At 38.3% G+C, this 21,052-nt stretch overlaps 1 protein-coding gene across 4 annotated transcripts in view; it reads right to left on the bottom strand.

Moving 5' to 3' along the window:
• The window catches only part of AP3B1 (adaptor related protein complex 3 subunit beta 1), a 154,190-nt gene extending 139,786 nt beyond the window's left edge, over nt 1-14,404 (bottom strand). Inside the window, exons 1-2 of one of the 4 annotated variants that reach the window (XR_010994344.1) lie at nt 4,764-4,968; nt 219-294 (exon numbers count right to left, since the gene is read on the bottom strand). Coding sequence is in view for 3 of the 4 variants with exons in the window: in XM_068176110.1 (XP_068032211.1) it covers nt 219-294; nt 4,764-4,936 (249 nt within the window). In the remaining variant the exon portion in view is untranslated. Of the gene's footprint in view, nt 1-218; nt 295-4,763; nt 4,969-14,190 lie in introns of those variants that run through there. The other 3 variants (XM_068176113.1, XM_068176110.1, XM_068176112.1) reach the window with 3 other exon arrangements.
• Between the last annotated feature and the right edge of the window lie 6,648 nt (nt 14,405-21,052).

Genomic DNA, 21,052 nt, shown 5'->3' with positions numbered 1-21,052 from the left:
GTGACTGCATATATCCAAATATACCAATTTCTACACAAAATTCTAAGTTAAGAATTTTACCATTTCATCACAACTTTTAAAGATAATTTAGAGACTTAAGTGCTTATCTGGTAAAGAATCTGTAAAAGGAAAGCATTATTCCCATCCAAGAAATAATAATAATAATAAACTCCCATATCCCCTAACAAATAAAAACAGTAACAAAAAAAATCACATACCCCAACAATCCTTTTCATAGCATCCAGCTTTGCAGAATCTTTACTGCTTTCCAACATTTGTTTTAGGTCTTCATTTCTATGGTAGAAATACAATAAAGCATCAATTAGAAAAACTAAAAAATCAAACCAGAATACCATTTTTATATTCTTGCATCAGTTCAGCAACTTATGGTGAAGCACTGCTCTGTCTTGCCCACTTTTAAATTTTATTTACTAACACTCTGTATAATGAAGTGTTCAGCAAAAGAATGTATCAGATTCTAACAATGTAAAATCAGGCAACTTCAATCTGGTGTTAGGTGAACCCGTCTCGAAGGTTGAAATCTTAAAGCACAAGAAGAGCTTTAGTTTAAATCAACAACTCATTCATTTCTCCCTTGTCCCCTAGGGAGGGCCAGATGCAACAACTAGAAGTTGGTATGTTTGTGTTAAAGTATAATACCAGCTTATGTAAGGCAGTGAAAAGTCCAGACTTCAGTATGCTCTAAATTTCACAAAGAATCAGGGATATAACCTTGCGCTCCTACCTGCCTTTCTGGACTGTAAATTGCTATCCCCTATCCTGAGTATTAAAAGCCTCAGGTCTGCAGTATTTTCTACAAGCTGTGAGACTTAGACAGCCTGATGATTAGACACATACAGTGTCCAAGTACTTTTTACAGCTGAAATAAAATTCTCCCACAAAAATATCAAGTTAATAAGAACGTTCTCTTGTAGATACAGCTTTTCATTAGGTTCACTAATAAGAAATCTCATCCTGCTTGGCTTTTTAGATGCAAACACATCACAGTCTAACTGCACTTATAGAGTACGAAACTTTACAAAAAAGATTATTTGAAGAAACAGCTTTTTTGTAACATCTGGATTGCCTGATTTACTGAAAGATACAAGCGAATAAAAACTGAAGACACCGGCAATATTCCAAAGAACTCTGAAGGCTTTCAAAGTTCAAACCCTGTGAACTTTCACACAAGTGAAAGGCAACATGGTGGGTAGACCACGGCTGGACACCTGATGCCGACAAAGCCATTCTTTCCCTCCCTTCCTGAAGCAAGATGGGGATGAGAAAATAGGATGGAAAAAACCTCTTGTGTCAAGATAAAGACAGTTTAATAAAGCAAAAACAAAGGCTGCATGCAGAAGCAAAGGAAAACGAAATATTTATTCTCTACTTCACATCAGCAAGCGATGTCCTGCTAGTTCCCCAGGAAGCAGGGTTTTAGTATACATACCATGTGGTGTTATATTTTAGTTAAATGGTATGCTCTGTCTCAGCCCTGGAAAATGTGTGGTTTATTCCAAGCCTGTGATCCTCCCCTGCAGTATCCTGTGTCTGTAATCCCTTTGGCCCAATCTGTTCCGCGCCCACTTTGAATCTCCCTGTTAAGTGTGCCGGGGGGACGGTTCGCTCTCGCTCTTGGCCAGCTCTCCTGGCTGGTGTTTGCTCAGCCCCTCTCGCCCCCTCCTCTTTTCCCCCTCACTCCCCTTTCCCCCCCTCTCCCTCAGAAACCATGCTGCCTCCCAGGGGTAGGACCCCCAATAACCCCTCATCTAATGAGCACCCTCAGAAGCCGTGTGGAGTCTCCTTGCCTGCCTGCTGCCACCAGCCAACTCACAGCTTAGGGGCACCCCCGCCCCCGAAATGCGCAGTGACAATACCAGTTGCTCTGGAAGACCAGCACCATAAGAAAGAATGCCCAGCCCTTCTCCTTGTTCTTCACTTTTATTGATGACCAGTCATCATATGGTATGGAATATCGCCTTGGTCTACCTGGACCACGAGTCCTGGCTACACATCCTTCAAGCTTTTGCCCAACCCCAGGCTGCTAGGGAAGGACGATATTGGAGAGACAGTCTTGACTCCTGTGTGAGCACTGCTCAGCAATAACTACAACACTGCTGTTACCAACATCTTTCTCACTACCAATACAAAGCACAGCACGATGAAGACTGCTGTGAGGGAAAATAATTCCATCTCAGCCAGACCAAATATATCCAGACAAGATTTCAAAAGTGAATGCAGAACCTGGATATATTCTGATTTATCACTGCCCTCGTAATTTCATATGGGAAGAAGAAAAGGATGTAAGCCAAAACTGGAATTAGTTACAATGAGAAAAAATATCATCATTCAGTCATAAACTTTTAAAAAGTATTTTTCCTACTTGCAATGGACACAGTCACTCTAACAGAAATTTCCTCATATTTTCAGAACCAGTACTGCATCTGCTTTGTGCCTCCCCACAAGAAATATGCATTGCCCACATTTCAGTACACACCCACATAAGAACTGCAACTAAATGGAAAAATAAAACCACCAACAAAACAATCAACACATTTCCTAAGCTAAAGCAAATAAAATTCATGATATCTACATGCAACTTAAAATTTAAGTCTAACTCCTTTTTCAAAATCAAGTGTTTCATGAAATAATTGGATCAACCTATTATAGACTCCCTATACCGTCAATATTTGCTTTACTTGACAGCTTAATATTTAATTATTATTAAAAAAAAAAGGAAAAAAAAAAGAAGTATTCCATTTCCTTGCCTGCTTTAGTACCACTTCCCAAATATCACTGATAACTCCCTCTTGTGTGTGCATCACACTCAAAGGTTTTTACTATCTTTAGCTACTCCTGGACATGTTCAAAGATGTATAAGGTCAGTCTTCTATTGCTACATGTATTTGGTTGCATACTTTGGTCATTTAAATTGCATGCCCCATTCAATTTTGTCCTGCAGTTTTGCATACTGCTAAGATCAGCTCAGTAAGTCTCCAGCTGGACACCTTCCTCATGGCAAGTTGTAACATACAATGTACCTTCTCCTTGTAACACCACTCAAGGTTGACAGGTCTGTTAAAAATAACTAATGCTGTGATGTCACACATGTTTTCCTATTGTCTGCATTCCTGTTCCAGGATAAAGTCACACCTTTCTCTACATTAAACTCTACATTTTTCTGATTTGGCTCGAACATGCTTGTATTCACCTCTGTATCATCACACTTCTTTCAGTCACTCCATATTTTGCCCTCAGATCTATATCCTTATTTTTTATATCAGAAATAAAGTATTTGTTGGTTTGGGGCTGTACATAAAATTTCATTAATAATTTGGACTTTTTACCTTTCAATCCCTCTGTATAGTTCAATTTGCAATTAACATTTTAGGAAGCATAGCTTTGATTTAATTTTTGGCAGCTCTCTTTATTCCCATCACTCTTGGCCACAGGAACAGCTGATTTTGTTAACCATTCCTATTCACCTATTCCTCATAGGATACTGAGTAAGTCTCAGTTCTTTCTGATCAGCTTGTAGTACTTTGCCAACAGTTTGCTCTAGCTGGATTCAGAAACTCAGAAACTCCTAATTCCTTCTGTTTAAGTCATAATTCTTCCCCGTGCAAGAATCTGTACGACATGGTAAGAAAAGTTTAGAAAGTTGCTTTTAGTCCTATGCTCTTGCTTCCAGTTTCCTACTGTTGTTGCAAAATGTGAAATAGGTAAAAATTTTCTTAAGAAAGGATGCTCTTTGATGTTTCTACTTTGTATACTTTCAAGCTTAATCAACAACAAATGAGATTAAATCTATGAAATGGGTAGCAGCTAAAAAGCAAGTTCGCAGTGAGGTCTGTGTGATAGAAAAACAAATGACTTGTCTGTAGAATCACCTTGTTAAGGTTTAGGGCTTGGCATGTTTCAACAATCTCAGACCCCAGGTGAGGTTAGCAAAGCTTGGGAAGAAGGATGCACCCCTGAGGGAAGACCAAGAATGCAAATTTGATGGGCCACAAAGACGTTTTGCAGGACTATCAAGACAAAGAGGAAACTAATAAAGACAACTCAGCAACAGAGTGGAATCAGCTCCAACTGGGTAAAAGGCAGGGGGAGACTGTAACCACAGCCCACTGTCTTGAAAAATCACTGACCTAGAATAAGAGAAAGGCTGAGAACGTGGACCAGTTATCATGAGAAGTGAGAGATTCATTAACCAGTGGAAGGAAGAATACTAATTAGCAAACAAACAAACAAACAAAAAAAAAGAAGAATATGTCAACAAAGTGGAAAATGCAGAAATAATAATTCGAGCTTGAGGATCAAGTAATAAATATGGAGGAAGTTACAGAGAACAAGATCCAAGTGCATGCTGAAAACTGTCTCCCAGAATGTAACAAACAACAACAAAAAATAAAAAGGCTAATTTAAGATGTGAAGACAGAAAAAGTGTTTATTGATGAGCTCTACTTCTAAATGCTTACAGAAAATATTCTATCGTACACTTCAGATTAAAACATTTTGAAATGTTAGCTGGGAAGATATAAACCACAGAAATTTATATATGAAGACTGTTTTCAGCCAGCCTTGTTTCCGTAAGAGAAAAGCAGCAGGGGAAAAAATAAAGAAAGAAAAATAGGAATTAAACAAAAAGTTTCTGATGAATCCATTTGGAAATCAATTGTTAATTGAATAGATGGTTTATTTAGGTTTTTAAAAATCTTTTCTAACAAATTATAATCCAGGATTAGCAAATATTAGATACTTACAGAGTAAAATATTGCTTTGTACATCCACATGGATCACCAGCAGCAGCAAGCCCTTTTTCTTCTACAGTTAGACATGGTTTCAGTGTAACGTCAAAGTTTTTCCCTTTAAAAGCAGACTTAATACTGCAAGACACCTCAATTATTTTGCCAAGCATTGTGGAGTTTTGTTCCATTCTTTTAAGTGAAGTATGGAAAAAACCAATAAAAAAATTACTGATCACAAGAAAGGTTACCTGCCAAGAGTGAAGTCTACTCTAAAAAAAAAAGAAAATCTTACAAAGTAACAGGATACACACTCCCTTGCTGTTTTAACTTCCAGAAACAAATACCATATGCAGATTCCAAAGGTAGGTCATTTCCCTCCAAAAACAACTCTTATCAGAGCCTCAATGAACAATGGGAAAAGCAAGTGCATTTCAGTCTTTTGTAATACATTTCATTGTACAGTACAAGTATTTTCATCTTTTGATCATTAAGAAGTTTTAAGGAAATCTCAGTCTTTTAATAAAATCCTTCTAAATGGAAATAAATGTAAATATAAATGTAAGCTTTGGAGTCACACTAGGGTTCATGTTTCTATATTCATTAGTTATGCTGAGGTGGCAGTTCCTCAATACACAATCTTAGACAAATACTTTCTTTTTCACTTCCTTCCAATTGCCAGGGGCTCAGGAAAATGCAAGCAACCCTCAGCTGTATCAATACCTTTGCCTCTCCCTGCTAAAACTTTGAGAGGCTCTACCCTTACAGAGTTAGGTACATATTGTAGATGATTGAAATATAAACTTTATTACTTCAGGAGCAACACCAGGTTTAAATAAGCCTAATCTGATGGTTGACAAATGATGTGGAACTATATGAAGCAGGAAAGTAATGGTCCCAACAACAGCAGATGAAAAAATACCAAACTTTTGGCAGAGTATAGATATATCATCTCAACTATTTTCCCTAAAATAAGAAGAGGTAAAATGATGCTCGAAGACTACAAAAAAAAAAAAAAAAAAACCAAAACAAAAACAAAACCAAGGAGATTCCCACCTGTCTGCCCAATGATATATTCTAAGAACTCAACAAGACTTCCCTTGAGTTCCCAAGCCATAATCGAGTGTCTTAACATCTACTTCAATATAGGCCCACTGTCCTCAAAAGTTGCAAGCTGAAAGCACTGGGATAGACAACAATCAGAAATATATTAATATGAAATATTAAGTATGTGCTATGAAATATGATCTTTAGTACTAGTATAATATCTTCCATAAAGATCGAGTCAACAAGTCAATTATTAATGCATTAAAAAATCAGTTCCCAGCTCCTTTTGTAATCTTTAGCACCACAGGCTTGTATTCCTAAGTATTACAATTTGAAAGCTAAAATAGTATAAATTAGAAATGCAAACTCATCATCTAACTCTGCATGTTGATTACGGCAAAGAGCATCCAAAGAAAAATTCTTAATATGCCATGCTATTGTCAGCACACACTTGGTCACTAAAACTGGCATCTTGCTGAGGTTAAGACTAGGATTACAGATTCCAATGAGAAATGTTACCCACTTCTACAGAAAAATAAAGATAGACATAACTATACATCACTGAGGTTTAAACAGCTATATTAGCAATAAATCTGGGCCTCTGTCTCAGTTCCTCTGTCTTTCATCTCTCCATAGGAACCATGACAAACTTCCAGTTATACTAAAGTATTAATCCAGAATCTGCGGCATGTCATTAGGCACGGCATTGACATGTCCCAAACAACTATTATTAAGAAAATATTTGCTCCACTCTGGTAAAATACACATTTATTTTCTATTGGTTTTAGCAACACTGTAAGATTAAATCCACAGATCTTCAAGTTTTGCTACAGTTCTGACATGCCAGTTACTGAAAGAAGTCACCCACTAATCATAAGCCTTCATTTTAATTAATCTGAAGATTCATGAGTATCAAAACTCCAACTGAAGCTCAACTAGCAATGCAACAATAACCTAGGGAACAGCTGTAATCCTCTCAAGGAAAGAAGAGTGAATTCTAAACAGAAGATCTTCACATATAAGGACAGCACTATAGCACTGTAAGGCAAGATACAGGAAGTGGTAAACAAATCCACCACTGGGAGGAAGCAGGCGTCATCAATTTCAGTGTTATGGAATAAAGCTCTTATAGAACAGAAGTTTCAGAAGTCTCACTCAGTTGAGTTTTAACAATGCATTTCTTGTTTCAAGTTTTCCATCCACTGCATAATTTCAGTTACACAACATCAATTGCACTGTTCTTGCATTCAAGGGTGTCGCTGTTGAGCAGGACGGGAACGAGAATGAACTGATTTAGTTCAAATGTACCACTCTATTTATAGAGAACATCGTGCAGACTAATTTCATTGGTCTTAGAGTAAAAACATCTCACACCATTGGTGTGCAGTGAATGATGCACGGTGGCAGAACATATCTATAAACAATGTGAACAACAAGATAGGTTACAGAATTGTTTACATTCCTTCCCAACTGTCTCCCAGGCTCTTGCCTGATTAGAAAACCTTCTCTTTTTCTCTCTGACTGAACTGGGAATATCCACACAAGAGGATGTACTTTTAACCACAGCATATTAAATTTTTTTTTGGCCTTCAAGATAAAATTCAAAATACTGTGGATGAGTTTGAAGCAGAAAACACACATTTACAGAGCAGTGTAACCTTTGCTCTTGGCACCTGAGTAGCAATGAAGTCCTAGGGAAGGTCCCATTTTTCCTGAAAAAATTAATTTTTTTTCATGACATTTTGTTGGCACTGCAAATTGCTTAAAATAAATTGGTTTATTCTAGGTCATGCTATTGTGTAAACTCTAAACAAGTTTGAATTTAACATTTAAAGAGGAACTGCAAATTGATTTCAGACCCATAAAACACAGAAGCTTAACTGGCAGCAAATACAGGCTGCAATTTGAGTTAATTTTGTTGATTTATGGTTTTCTTCTAGCAGGAAATTAAGAAATCTGAGTTTGACTGTGTTTTGGTCTACGCCATAAACTGTTTGAATGACATCTTGTGGTGCTGTTCAGTACTACCATCCTTTTCCATTATAACACTATATTTACTTCTGATTCACAACATAGAAGTCAACTACTACTTCAAGGAAGCCTTGAATCATATGGCTGCAAGTGTAGCTGTTCTATGGTTTAAAGAGAAATTGAGATAGCAATTCATTTCTTTTTCAGCCACCCCTAATTTTTCAATCTGAAAAAGAAGTACATTACGCAAAAAGCAAACTAAATAGTATTAAAGGATAGACTAGAGATGTGAGGAAAACCAGGATTACTGGTAGTATCCTGTAAGGGTGAGAGCCACAGAGAACAAAACCAGTTATAGTGACCAGAAGCATAATTTAACTCATTTAATTGTTACTTTGCCACTAATTTCTCAAAGCACTTGCAATCTGAATATTTAGTTACACTCTTACCCTCTCGAGGAAACAGGAAAGTGTAAAGTTAAAAACTAAATAAAGCATCTCCCAGTTCTCTGTCATGAACAGTTAGTACCTGAGCAACACTTGAGCAACTCAGCACATCAACACCTGTTAAGTTGCTGCTATAACCATCATCAATGCAACTATTCAAGCTACCTATATTTAAAAAGCTCTAACCAGATAGCAGCTAGTATGACAAAGCAGTATGAAATCCCTTCTGGATCAGACTGTGATTTGAGCTAAGATTATCTGTTGTCAGTAGAGTGGTTAAAGATACTATTTCACCCAGTAACAAGAAATGTTGTCTGAAAGGCTGAATAGATTCAGCCTTGCAATTGCACTGCATATAACCATTTCTGATAGTACCAATACCACCAATACGGCAGGGAAACTTCTGCCAGAGAGGAATCTTCCTCAGTGTCCTCAGTGGGAGATAGTTTTGTGAAGGCTGAAAGAGTGTCATCAGAAGCGGTGCTGCCACTTAAATTGTTGTGTCAACTTAGAGCCTTTCTTGAGGCTTGTGCTCAGAATTTGCAGACATTTGTAGATCACTTCGCAGCCTTTGACAGTTGTGAAGGGATTATAAGAAAGTGAGAAGCAGTATCACAGAATATTCTCAGCTCGAAGGGACTCGCAAGGATCACTGAGTCAAACTCCTAGTGTTTCCAGCTTTCCCAAAAATGTTGAGAAAAGGCTTCTTTGAAAGATACCATCACAGAAGTTGTGTTGCCAGAACCTACTCAGTGCTTGGATATTTACATATATCTCCAAGTTTCAGAAACACTGTTTAACAGCATTACAGTGCTGCTTATCTTCTGGCAGGGCATGAAAACCATTCTGGTTTCCTCCAAGTATCAAAACTATCAAGGGGTGGCAGAAACAAGAACAGCATCCAAAAAATGCAGAACTAAAAACATTCAGAATTTCAGCCTGATAACAGCTGTAGATATGTCTATTTAATACCATTCAGGATGCAGATCAAAGCAAACGGCTAAGGCAAATATATGACAACGCAGTAAATAGGCAGAAACCACACTGAAGACTTTAAAAGTGTAAAACTTGCCTTTCTGAGCAAATAAAAAAGCCACAAAAAATATAGTAACTACCTTACGGAGAGCCACAGCAAATCAACAGTTCATTGCTTGCATGCCAAGTGCATGGGAATAAGAACACATTCACTATGTGGTACTTCCCATCAGATCTGAGAGATTTCAGTTGGAGAAGTGTTCTGCAATAGTATGCCTACATTTGTAGACTGCATTTAGTTCCTATCCTTGCACTGATTAGAGGGTTCAGATTTTATCTTGTAGACTCATCAGTCCATCCAAACCATTCATCTTTGCTGGGCTGTACATCCTACTGAAACTGGCATATAACCATATTGGTGGGCATAGGGCCATTTTAACAGATGGAGAAAGAAAGTAGTTGTGCCAATGAGCTAGTGGATGCATCAAGTTTGAATATTAGAGCTGGAGTCTTCTCCAAGAATTTCACAAATAGCAATCTATGTACAATCTCTCCATGACTGGTTGAACAGAATATGCCAAGACAAAACTAGATCAATTTAAGACTCCAAGAACACCTCTGGCAGCTGTTGAAATCAAGTTTTTAGCTCCAATGGGTTTGGAAAAGTCTTCTGCACAGAGAATTGGGGAATGAGTATCTTAATGAAATCACCACCTTCAGCTCTCTGCAAAACAGGCTTGCAAATCTCTGCAAAGAAAAATGAATTTGCAGCACTGCCGAGTTTTCTGACGAATGGCTCAACAAAACATGTAAGCCAGACCTGCAACAAAAAAAATCTAATAAATTACAAATGTATTTTGCTTGGCAGAAATAGTTTAAAGATGCAAATCAGTAAAGTTGAAAATGTGTGTTATAAATTTTGCCATCTGCTTCAATACTGCACTTAACAATTGACATCTACTGATGTTACTCCTATGGTTCACCTCTTAAGATTTTACATTTTATCAGCTAAAGCAATAACTAATTTTATGGCTGAAATTGTACCACTTCCAAATACCAAACATTATTATATTTTAATTTTACATGCAGGCAAGTTTTGTTTAAAATGCAATTAATATAGATGAAAATCCTCCGTCCATCTGCAATTTACTGTAGGCAGTTATAGTTGTACCCTAATATATGCAATTATCAGGGATTCTGTATTTCTAATTATCTCTCCAGGTACTCTTACATGTTGGAAGGTGGTTAGAATTTTCACTCCTCCATTTAGAGCAATAGTAATGTAATAAAGCATAACGTAACTATAAAAATATTATATTAACTTAGGTGATGTGAATCACATAGTATTTCTCTACACTAAACAGAAGATTTTGAAATTCCAACTAGGTAGTGCTTACTGCATGGAGTCCATCAATCTAGAACTAGGAGATATAGCTTGAGGCCCACATGCTGGCTGCAGCTTGTATGTAAGATTCACATAACCTACTGGCTCTTACAAATTTTCTGCTGAAAACATCTGTTATGGGCAAAGACTTCTCTGCAGACTGTTTCCATTACTCTGGGGACCAGAATCTGATCCTTTCTCCTTTTTGAAACATGTGGGACATGTGAATACCTAGAATATTCTAGTTCACAGACAAGTGTCAAACTACCAACCTGGACACAGGAATACATTCTTAAAGCATTAATACACAAGTTTTATAAAGGAATATCATACATGCCAGTTCAAGTTCATGTTCAAGTTCAAGTGTGAAAAAGAGGAAGGAAAGCAAAAGGCATCTCCAGTCATGCAACAGGGCCCTTTCCACACGAGAAGGTTCAGACTGACTCATCTCAGATATGTAAGATCTTTCAATTATTTAGTTATTGAGATGCTTAACAGAAAGAACACAAAAATTCCATTCCCTCAACACCAGATCTACTTCATTCATCTAACTAACCTAAAAGCTTTAACAGCAATACATACCAAAACCACAAGTTCTAGTTGCCTCTTTAGTCAGGATTAAATACACACAGAAAAAGATAGCCAGTATAATACATCTGTTATGAAATCTCTTATTCAGTAACAGTTTTAGTTTAGTCAACACTGGTAAGAAATCAGTTTCTTATGTACATGTTGTAATACTACAGAGATTAGAAAACCCTCCTCCTCACCTCCTCTCTTTTGTCCTAAACACATACAACCACAGAAGCAGACCAAAATTGTATTTCTATGTTTTCTATTTTCTTTCACTGCAGTGGATACATACAGTGTATTATCTAATGAGAAACAATGTTTGCACATGGTGTGTGCAACACAATGCACCTTGCTTATATTAAGATAAAAGATCATGAAACAAACAGTTATATTTAATAATCTTCTAACAGTAAAACTACACTTTGTCAGGATAAAGATGTCACCAGGACAGAAATTTTGAAAAACTAAGATATTTTCAATACTGATAGCACACGTTTGAACCGAACTACAATACAAGCATGTACTGAAAATACTATGTTCATTAATCGGATTGAAATTATATTTGTAACTGAAAGTTAGTGGATAGATCATTGAATGCTCAAGGTAAAAAAGGCAGCTTTAGCAGGAGAATGACACACAGGCTTTTACACCAAGGGATACTCAAAGCTTTTAGATGACATGAACTTCTGCAGAGTAGTCCTACCAAAATATGAGAAAAAAAACCAGGACAAATATTTCATATTAGACCAAATTTGGATTTCAAATTTAAGTCTACCAATACTGATTTGTGCCTCTGTGTGGGCTCTTCTGTCTCAAAATCAAAGACAACTTATCCTAACCACTTCATTATCTTCATAACCATTTTGGCTTACTTCTTCATGACAAACGGGGAAGACAGACAACACAAAGAAAAAAGACTGGAACTTTTTCAATTAAGTGCTTACAGTAGTATCTTGATACATACAAATTAACTGCATGATATTGTTCTGATTGACTGGCAACAGGCAAGCACAGGGTTCTGGTCCAACTGTTACTGCACTTATGTTCTGGGCCATGAATTATATATGTATCCCTCTGCTGAGTAGGAGTATTTCTTGTATCATCAGTAGATCTAAGGAAGAATCCCCCCCTTCCTCAGCAACAAAAAAAGTTTGCCAAGCATTGAAACAACACAATAATATCAGACACGAGTATAACAGCAATGATGAGAGAATCTAGAGAGATCAGCAACCAAACTTTAAAGAGCTTAACAGTAATTTTCATTTCACCAGTGGACTACTTCACTAAACCCAAACCTTCATGCACAAGATGCAAGGACACATATTGCACTTCTCTGTATTCTCTTATATTGCCTTGTGATGAGCTGGTTTTGCACTATTACTAGAGTGAACTATTAGAAATACAATGTATATGCTTGAAAAATGAGTACTGCATTTTCCAACTGGAGAGCTACACAATCTGCTTTTCTAACAATAATCCTCACTTGCAGTCCAGTGGGTTTTTCACACTACACAAATCACCTTCCCTGCACAGCGACTGTTCCTCAACTACCCAATCCATACTCAGAGCTTAAGCACACAAGTGCTAAGCTGAAGCGAACTGCGTTAAGTGACTTGTGGATAACACTCTATTTCAGCAAGAATTTGCCTGTCAGCTATAAAAGACCACAGACAGCTATGTCTGTTGTCCTCTCAAGTCATTCCTTTAGAGGATTACACTCCTGTAAGAGCAAGTCTAGAGGAGCGATTATTAATTTGGCATGCTCACATATCACAAGCTGCTGGTTCTTCCATACTAAAAGACATCCATATACATATACATGTTGAAAACATCTCAGGACTCCAGAACTATATTTCCCTGCGATCACTGGGGAGCCTCGGGTAGAATAATTCACTTCAGCTTCTGCATTTAATAAAACAGAGACCTATACTTCACCTGCAAAACAGTCATAAGTTTATGAGTTATGTAGAAAATTATGGCCATGATCAAGGAACAGGATACCCTCCACCCCATGGAAAAAAGAAAGTAGCAAACTAATAGTTTAGAAATGAAGTGCCAAGTTGTTTCTACAGAAAGTGATAAGGAAAGAAGGGTGCAAAAAACATAAATCAGCTAAAACACACAGATCTACAAAAGTACATTTATACTACAGCAGAGAAAATTTGAACTGGAACAGAACAAAAAAGTGAAGTATTTAGCAAACTAGAAGGGGAAAAAGAAATGAGACTCATCTGGCAAACTGAGGAGGCCCATCAGCTACTGTCTTATAGAGCTAAGCATTAGAGCGCCTGCAGCTTCATGTTTCCGTGATTTACTCTACTGTGGCTCACAAATAAACACATCTGTCGAGGTTTCCAGAGCATAGATGTTCTCTTTGTGCAGAACAATCAAACTGAAGACGCAGCAATTGATTTTCTAATGTACATGAGACCTTAAGTTTATGGTGCTTTTTATTGGTTGCTCTTGGAATAGATTTCCAATTTGTTGTACAATACAATTCCAGCTTAGCAAACCTTTTGATCCTTTCATTTGGACATTCTTCCTCTCCAATCCACTTTTACTTTAAGGAGCTGAAAGCTTTCTATACCAGTGCACTTGGCTGGGTTTTTTTTTACCTTCTCCATTTCCTCATTTTGACTTCTGACCAAGACACTGTTAACATTGTTAACACCCACTTCGAGCTGGCCACCTCGCCCTGATCCACTACATTTCCAACTACAACTATCACAAACACTTCTTTTTACAAACACACTTTTTATAGATATACACATTTGAAGGCAAAATTAGGACAATTCCACCGCGGTTAGCTGTCGAAACAGAGGAGAATCGATAAGCATTTTTTCACACAAGCTAAAAGAAACACTTTACAGATAACCCTCTATCTATGCACACTTTAAACGCAAGCGAGCGAACTTTTCCACGGAGTCACGACGGCAGTCAAGCGGGAGGCGCGGGGTGCTTCCCCGCCAGGGCCCCTGGAACTGTCCCTGCCCGTCGCTGCCCCGCCAGCCCAGCACCGCCCGCCCGCGAGCCCAGCGAGCTCCCTTACTTCTTGGTGTCGCTGCTGAAGAGCCCGAAGGCCGCGGGAGCCGAGGGGGTCACGGTGGGAGCCGCCTCCTGCGCCAGCTCGGGCGCCGCCTCTCCGCCCTGCTCGCTGTAGGTGAGCCCGTTGCCGGACATGGTGGTGCCCCGGTGCCGCCGCTGCCCGCCCGCCCCGCCAAAGTTGCCGTCGCAGCACCCCGGTCCTGCCGGCCCGTCGCGCTCCCCGGAAGCAGGGCGGTCACGAGGCGGAGGGCGGGGCGGCCCGGCCCGGACGTGCGGCCGGAGCCGCGGCCGCGGGGCCGGGGGAAGGGCCGGGAGGGCCTGCGGTCGCAGCCGCGCCTCGAGGTCCCCGGCCTCTGCTGTCCCCTTAAAATGCAAAGCTTGGCCTAGAGCATCAGCTCCTTTGTTGCTTCTAGTGACCGTGTTACGAATGCCAGTACTCCACGCTGACGATAGAAGTAAGGTAACCTAGACTAGAAGCAGCTGTTTACATATGCGACGCCAGGGTAGTTAGAAGTCTTCTGAGGGAAGTTTTTCCTAATTCCTTTTTACAGTCTTACGTAAAAAGGAATAGTCCCATGTTTTCCTATGTGCATCTTTCCCATCTCCCCTAGTCTTTCAGGAATAATCTGTGTTCATAAAAACAGCCTTCAATCCATCTCCTGACATATGCTAGTGAAGTGCGACCTTTTCCTCTTTAGAACTGAACTAATTTCCAAAAGGTTAACTTGTCCACAATCAATACTTTTTATCTTGCAGAGAAGAAAAAAAAAAAAAAAAAAAAACGCAGGGGGGATATTTCTCTGAAGCAGCTTTTTTACTTGCTTGCTTTGCAGCAACTTGTACCTTTCTGATTGAAACTGAGGCAACACCAAGCAAATTTTTTATTTATATTTTTATTTAATCCTTTTTACAAAATTATGTACCGGTAAAGGATTTATTAAGGGCATGGGGCTCCTGTAAAGGTATCTGTCCTCAATAGCTGCCTAATAATAGGTGCCAGTGTTTTAATTTTTTAATGATGTCTCATAGCTTTTTTTTTCTGTGTTTTTTGAAAGTCGTGGTTTAGATTGTGAAAGTCCTAGTGTGAATACTCTTGACTATCTCCATTTTACCTATTGTTTTTTAACTTCGATTTTTGTTTACAGTAGCAGTCATCATAGTTTTCTTTCCCTGTAGAGAGAAGTATCTTATTATTACTACCATAAACTGTCAGAGAAACTATTGGTACTCAGCCAGTGATTTGATTTGAGGCAGACACCTTTCGGTCACACAGAGCCAGAGAGGATTCTACATTGTGATTTTTAAGGCATCAAAAACCAGAGTAGGCTTGTGGAGAATTGGGTCTGAACCAGACAAAAATGGACACCCACTTCTCTCTACAGAAAGATCTGAGAATTCCTATCAGCAGTCCTTAGAAATTGTCTCTGTTTTTCAGACCATGCCTATATATTCCAAATTGTAACACAGACAGCACTTGAACTTTGACTACAAACATGGTTTTGTTTACATGAAGAGGTTGCTAGCTATGTCTTATATTTGTGTACCAGACACATATAGTGTAGGAAGGGGTAATCTATAGGAGGCCAAATCAACAGTTTGTAAGGTAGATCTATTCTAGTTTTCTTTTAAGACTGTCTACTAGTTCTCTGAGGCAAGAACTTGCTTCTTTGTATAAATCTGTAAAATAAGGCTGTATTAGCACTAAAAAACTCCTTAAGTACAATAAACTATTTTTTACCATGTATATCTACTAAGTAGTATTTACTATGTGTACTACTTGAGTATTTTTAGAGTAAATGGAAAAAGAAAACAATAGACTTGTAGAATTTGTCAGAGTAATTCGTGGAAGTACAAATGGCAAAAAATAAGACAAATGGTTATTGAAGTGGATGAACATGGAACTGTGATATAAGAAGAGAAGGAAATACTAACAGTGATGCAGAGCTTCACTTAAATATTATGTGAAGGTTTATTAAGTGTAATTGAAAATTCCTATCAGGAATGTTAGCTGTGAGCTTCTGCTATCAGTTCTTGATCTAGTTTCAGCTTGAACTATGCCACAACTGTTCAATGAATAACCCTTCCCTGTCTAAATTATATCTTCAAAATCACCATGCAGTGATAAGATACTTGCACATTGAATTTATACCTGAATGCAATTATGTCAATATTACAGAATCGTGAGACACAAAGTTTCAAATCTAAATTCTCCACTTACATTCATTGGTTACAGCACTGTATATTTCAAAGTTTTGTGCAGCATAATAAAATTAACAGATGGGGCTTAAAAGAGAGAATATAAAAGGCTTTTGCTTCTCAGTTTTCTATTTACGTTTTTTTCTAAAACTATTTCACCTCCTTTATTCATACCATCTTCACAAATCTACTTATCTAGTGTGTGGTAATTACATCGTTTCTTATTTTCCACTGATAGGTGTTAACAACTATATAATATGTGGACACATACAAGCACGTATACATATAAGCATGGACAGCGTTTAGAAGTTAATTGGACTGAGAAATAATTTCTAAGGCTCATGGAAGGGAAGATGTATTTTTTTATGGATAAATACATAAGCTTTTTCATTAAAACTCGTGCTTACTTATGCACTTGAAGGGAAAAAGATTTACATTGCTCAACAAGCTGTAATTTTGTAGTTCCAACAAACATTAACTTTTCTAGGCTTTCTGAAACATTTACACGAGATACTTTGCAGTGTTTTTTACAAAGTTATATACATTTGTGGCCACTGGGCTGCTAAATGTTTCTTGTGTGCCCTCTTGTGGCTCACATTGCTAGTATGTTATTTGTCATGAAAAAGACAAGAGATGCATTGAAAATTATTTTTTAATTGAATTCAAGCTCTGTATAAGAGAAATGTCAAGCTACTAAAAGCTTCAGTTATACTCTGTATGTTGCTGATAGACTCTCACATATGCAAAATATGCTGATACTGCAGATTCTACACAAATGTGTAAGAATATTGTCTTTTAAATGTCATTGATAAAGGGTAAATAATGATACAATCCAAACTTCTTGTAATATGATTTTTCATTCAGTAGTGATCTAGAAATCTGATGCATAGTAAGTTACTTTAAAATTAAGCACCAAGAACTCTTTCCCCAACCTGACATAATGGAATTTCAATCCGAGGCATGAACTCAGCTTCCAGTAGTCTTGAGCCTGAAAAACACTTTAATCTGCCTCCCTCCAAGTAAATCAAGATTTGTGACTGTAATGAAAGCAGATGAGTTTTTTCCAAAAGTACCAGTTCCTTCATAGGAGGACTGGCTATCATGTTAACCACAGAAGTCAAGCTCACATACCAACTCTTGAAATCAGGATAGTCCAAATTCTCTTTTATTCCTTTTATTATACATTACTTCTGTAAACACTAAAATTATACAATATATATCTTACCTTCATCAATTAATATTCCTTCAAATGGTTATGATGATTTTAGCTAAATGATGAATAGGAAAAGTAGAAGGCAAAAATCAAAAATATAGAACACAAAACAGGAACATTTGAAAATTAAAACAATTCTTCAGTTGTAGAGTTCTTTTTAATTTCTTCAAGCATAAACATGCAAAATAGGTATTAGTAGAACTGGAAACAATATTACCTATTACTTTTGGATAGAGAATATATTGGAATTAAAAAGATTGGGATTATATTAAAAACTATTGCAGAAATACAAATATCTCCAATGGAATTAGTGCTGTGATACTCTCATACTGATATCAGACCTGGTGTGTTTGATGGTAATTAAAATCCATGTAAAATAGAAGGTGAACCAGTTTTCAAAACTTCCCCTGTAATTGAAAATATTTGGGTTTTTTCATTGTCTAATCTTCCCAGATATTTAAATATCATACTGTTGGGTTGTTAGCCTCGTGGGGTCCTGTTGGCTAGCTCTGGACTCCAGCTTCATTGACAAGGACAAAAGCAAAAGACGGGAGGCTCTCTTCCTTCTCGGAATTAATGTCCCACAACTTTATCATGGAACTACTCCAGTGGAAAGAGAGAGTCTGGGAGGGAGCCGTCCAGGAGAAGAAAGAGAGAATCTGCCTCGTGGCGGGAGATTTTAAACACGGGGGGAGGAGGGCGGAGGAGAGGAGCTACAGCCAATGGGATACAACTGATGGGAGGGGTGAAGGAAGGAACCAACCCGGGGGAAGACCACCACCACAGGACTTTGGGGGGAATATGGAACAAACCATGTGATACAACATAAACCATTCAGAGCAAATTAACAAAACCACCCAGTGCAAAATCATAACTAAAGAAACTACTCAGTGCAACACAACATCATACCATCAAATATGATATCAAAGCAGGAAACCTAAATCAACTGCCAGCAAATTCCCATTACTCCCATGACAGAAATGCTCACAGACCTCACTAGGTTTAAAATGTTGAAAACTGTGTTCAAATGTTTATTGCACTATATCCTAATTTTTAAAAACCCCTACTCCTGAAAAATGAAAACATTCGGCTTTTTCTCAGATTTGTTTTATGTAGGAGAAGAAATTCAGGTTGTGGTGGATTCTCTTAAGTACCCCAGCTGGTCATAACTATCATTCTGAAGAAGTCACCAGTTACAGATTCAGTCTTGATTGGCCTTTTCTATATAAATTCTAGGTTTCCTCCTACATCTATTACTGAAACAGCTATAGGCTTGAGTTTGCCAGTTTATCTTCTCCTTTTCTTAATCTAGAGAAGCATGGAGTCTGCAGTTGCAACAAAATATTTAACTGGTTTACCTAATGAAGCTGAAACAACTTTTTAAAACCTTGTGCCTAGACAAACAATTTATACTGCAACATATCTGCCTTAATTAGTGTTTTAGTTTGATAGTTACCGTTTGTAACATACATTTTTTTAAAGATTTCTTTAATCTAGTTTAAAGACTTTAAGAAGAGGGTACATGTACGTGGTTTAACTTTTTATTATAAGATCTCTTCTTTATTGTGCTGCTATTATCTAGATGCTCCACTGAGTTAGGCTGCTCTTGAAATGCATGCCTTGACAATTGGAATACTTCAAATGTCTTACTGGATCCTGAGGTTTTAAAGCAAGTCAAGCCACACTTACTAAGGACTTCGACCTTGGTGTTGCTTGTATACCTGCACATTCTTCATATTCTACCTTTAAGCTACACTAGTGCAGGTAATATGTATTTGTGTTCATGTTTGATTTCTAAAGGTACTGCAAGTGAGTCATTTGGCAGAAATAAAGATACAGATATTTATAGAAAGAACAGGAAGTTTATAAAATCTCAGAGTGTTTCTGTATCTTCCAGTCATCTTAGATCTCTCCTTAAGAATCTCTATTCAGTTCTTGAGATTAAGATTGTAATTCAGTTTATTGCTGGATAAACAGCAATTACAATATGTGCAATAATTAAAAAAGAGGCAATTTTGAGCAACTGGCCGTAAGCAGAAAGAAGGCTATTGTATTGCAAGCACACTATAAGCACATTGTGATTTCCTTGCCATGGAGTCAACTATGCTTTAGTCCAGGTATAGATTACAGTGGTACCAGAACAGGTTTTACTGTTATTGAATGAATATAGCATGCTCCTTTCCTCCATAGCTGGAGTATGATACCCTTCAAAAGTAGCACCTTATTTCTACAGCATGCAGCATATGTTATGTCAAATGGAGAAAAAAAAAAAAAAAAACAGAAAAGTGCCTGTTTAAGGAAATCACAGAATCAGAAAGGATCATCAAATGGCTACAGTTGGCAAGGGCCACTTTAGGTCATCTAGTCCAACCTCCTTACACAAGCAGGTTTCCCTAGACCAACAGTACTTTGGAGTGTGTGCAGACAGTTTTTGAATAATCTCTTTTCTGGAGAAATGGATTCGTACTCTCACTGAGCAATCTGTTCCGGGTCTCAGGCACCCTCACAGTAAAGAAGTTCTTCCTCATGTTCAAGTAGAATTTCTGTGTTCCAGTTTCTTCCTACTGCCTCTCGTCCTATTGGCGCCTCTGAAAACAGCCTGGTCCATCCTCTTGACAACCTCCCTTCAGATACTTATGCATCAACAGATCCCCTCTCAGGCTTGTCCAGGCTAACCAAAACCAGCTCTCTCTGCTTTTCCTAATAAGTGACATACTCCAGTCCCCCCATCATCTTTGCAGCCTCTGCTGGACCCACTCCAGGAGCTCCATGTCTCTGTTGTCCTGAGGAGCCCGGAACATCTGGAGTGCTGTATCCTTACCATAACTGAAGAGCAATGCTCTTCCTAATGCCCCCAGGACAGCACTGGCCTTCTTGGCCACCAGGACACGCTGCTGTCTCATGGACAGCTTGTTGTCCACCAGGACCCCCAGATCCTTCTCCACAGAGCTGCTCCCCAGCAGGTCAGCCCCAGGCTCTGCTGGTGTCTCGGGTTGTTCTTTCCCAGGTGCAGGACCTTGTGCTTGCCTGTCATTAGAGATAGTGTCAAAAGACTTGCTGAAGTCGAGGTAGACTATATCCACTTCTTTCCCCTCATCTGTCCAGGTACTTGCCTCATTGTAGAAAGTAATCAGGCTGAGCAAGTGTGATTTCTCCATGTTGATGACTCCTGATCACCTTCTTATCATCCATGTGGATAAAGATGGTCTCCAGAATGAAGTGCTCTGTTACTTTCCCAGGAATTGAAGTGAGGCTGACTGGCTGGTAGTTTCCTAGATCCTCTTTCTTGACCCTTTTGAAGACCAGGGTGATATTTGCTTTCTTCCAGTCCTCAGCACCTCTCCTGATCTCCATGACCTTTTAAAGATGGTCTCACAATGGTGTCCACCAGCTCTTTCAGCAGTCATGGATATATCCCATCAGGGTCTATGGACTTGAGGATGTTAAGTTTGACTAA

The sequence above is a fragment of the Anomalospiza imberbis genome, chromosome Z (genome assembly GCF_031753505.1).
Source record: "Anomalospiza imberbis isolate Cuckoo-Finch-1a 21T00152 chromosome Z, ASM3175350v1, whole genome shotgun sequence".
Lineage (NCBI taxonomy): Eukaryota > Metazoa > Chordata > Aves > Passeriformes > Viduidae > Anomalospiza > Anomalospiza imberbis.
This window is presented reverse-complemented; position numbering and strand designations above follow the sequence as displayed.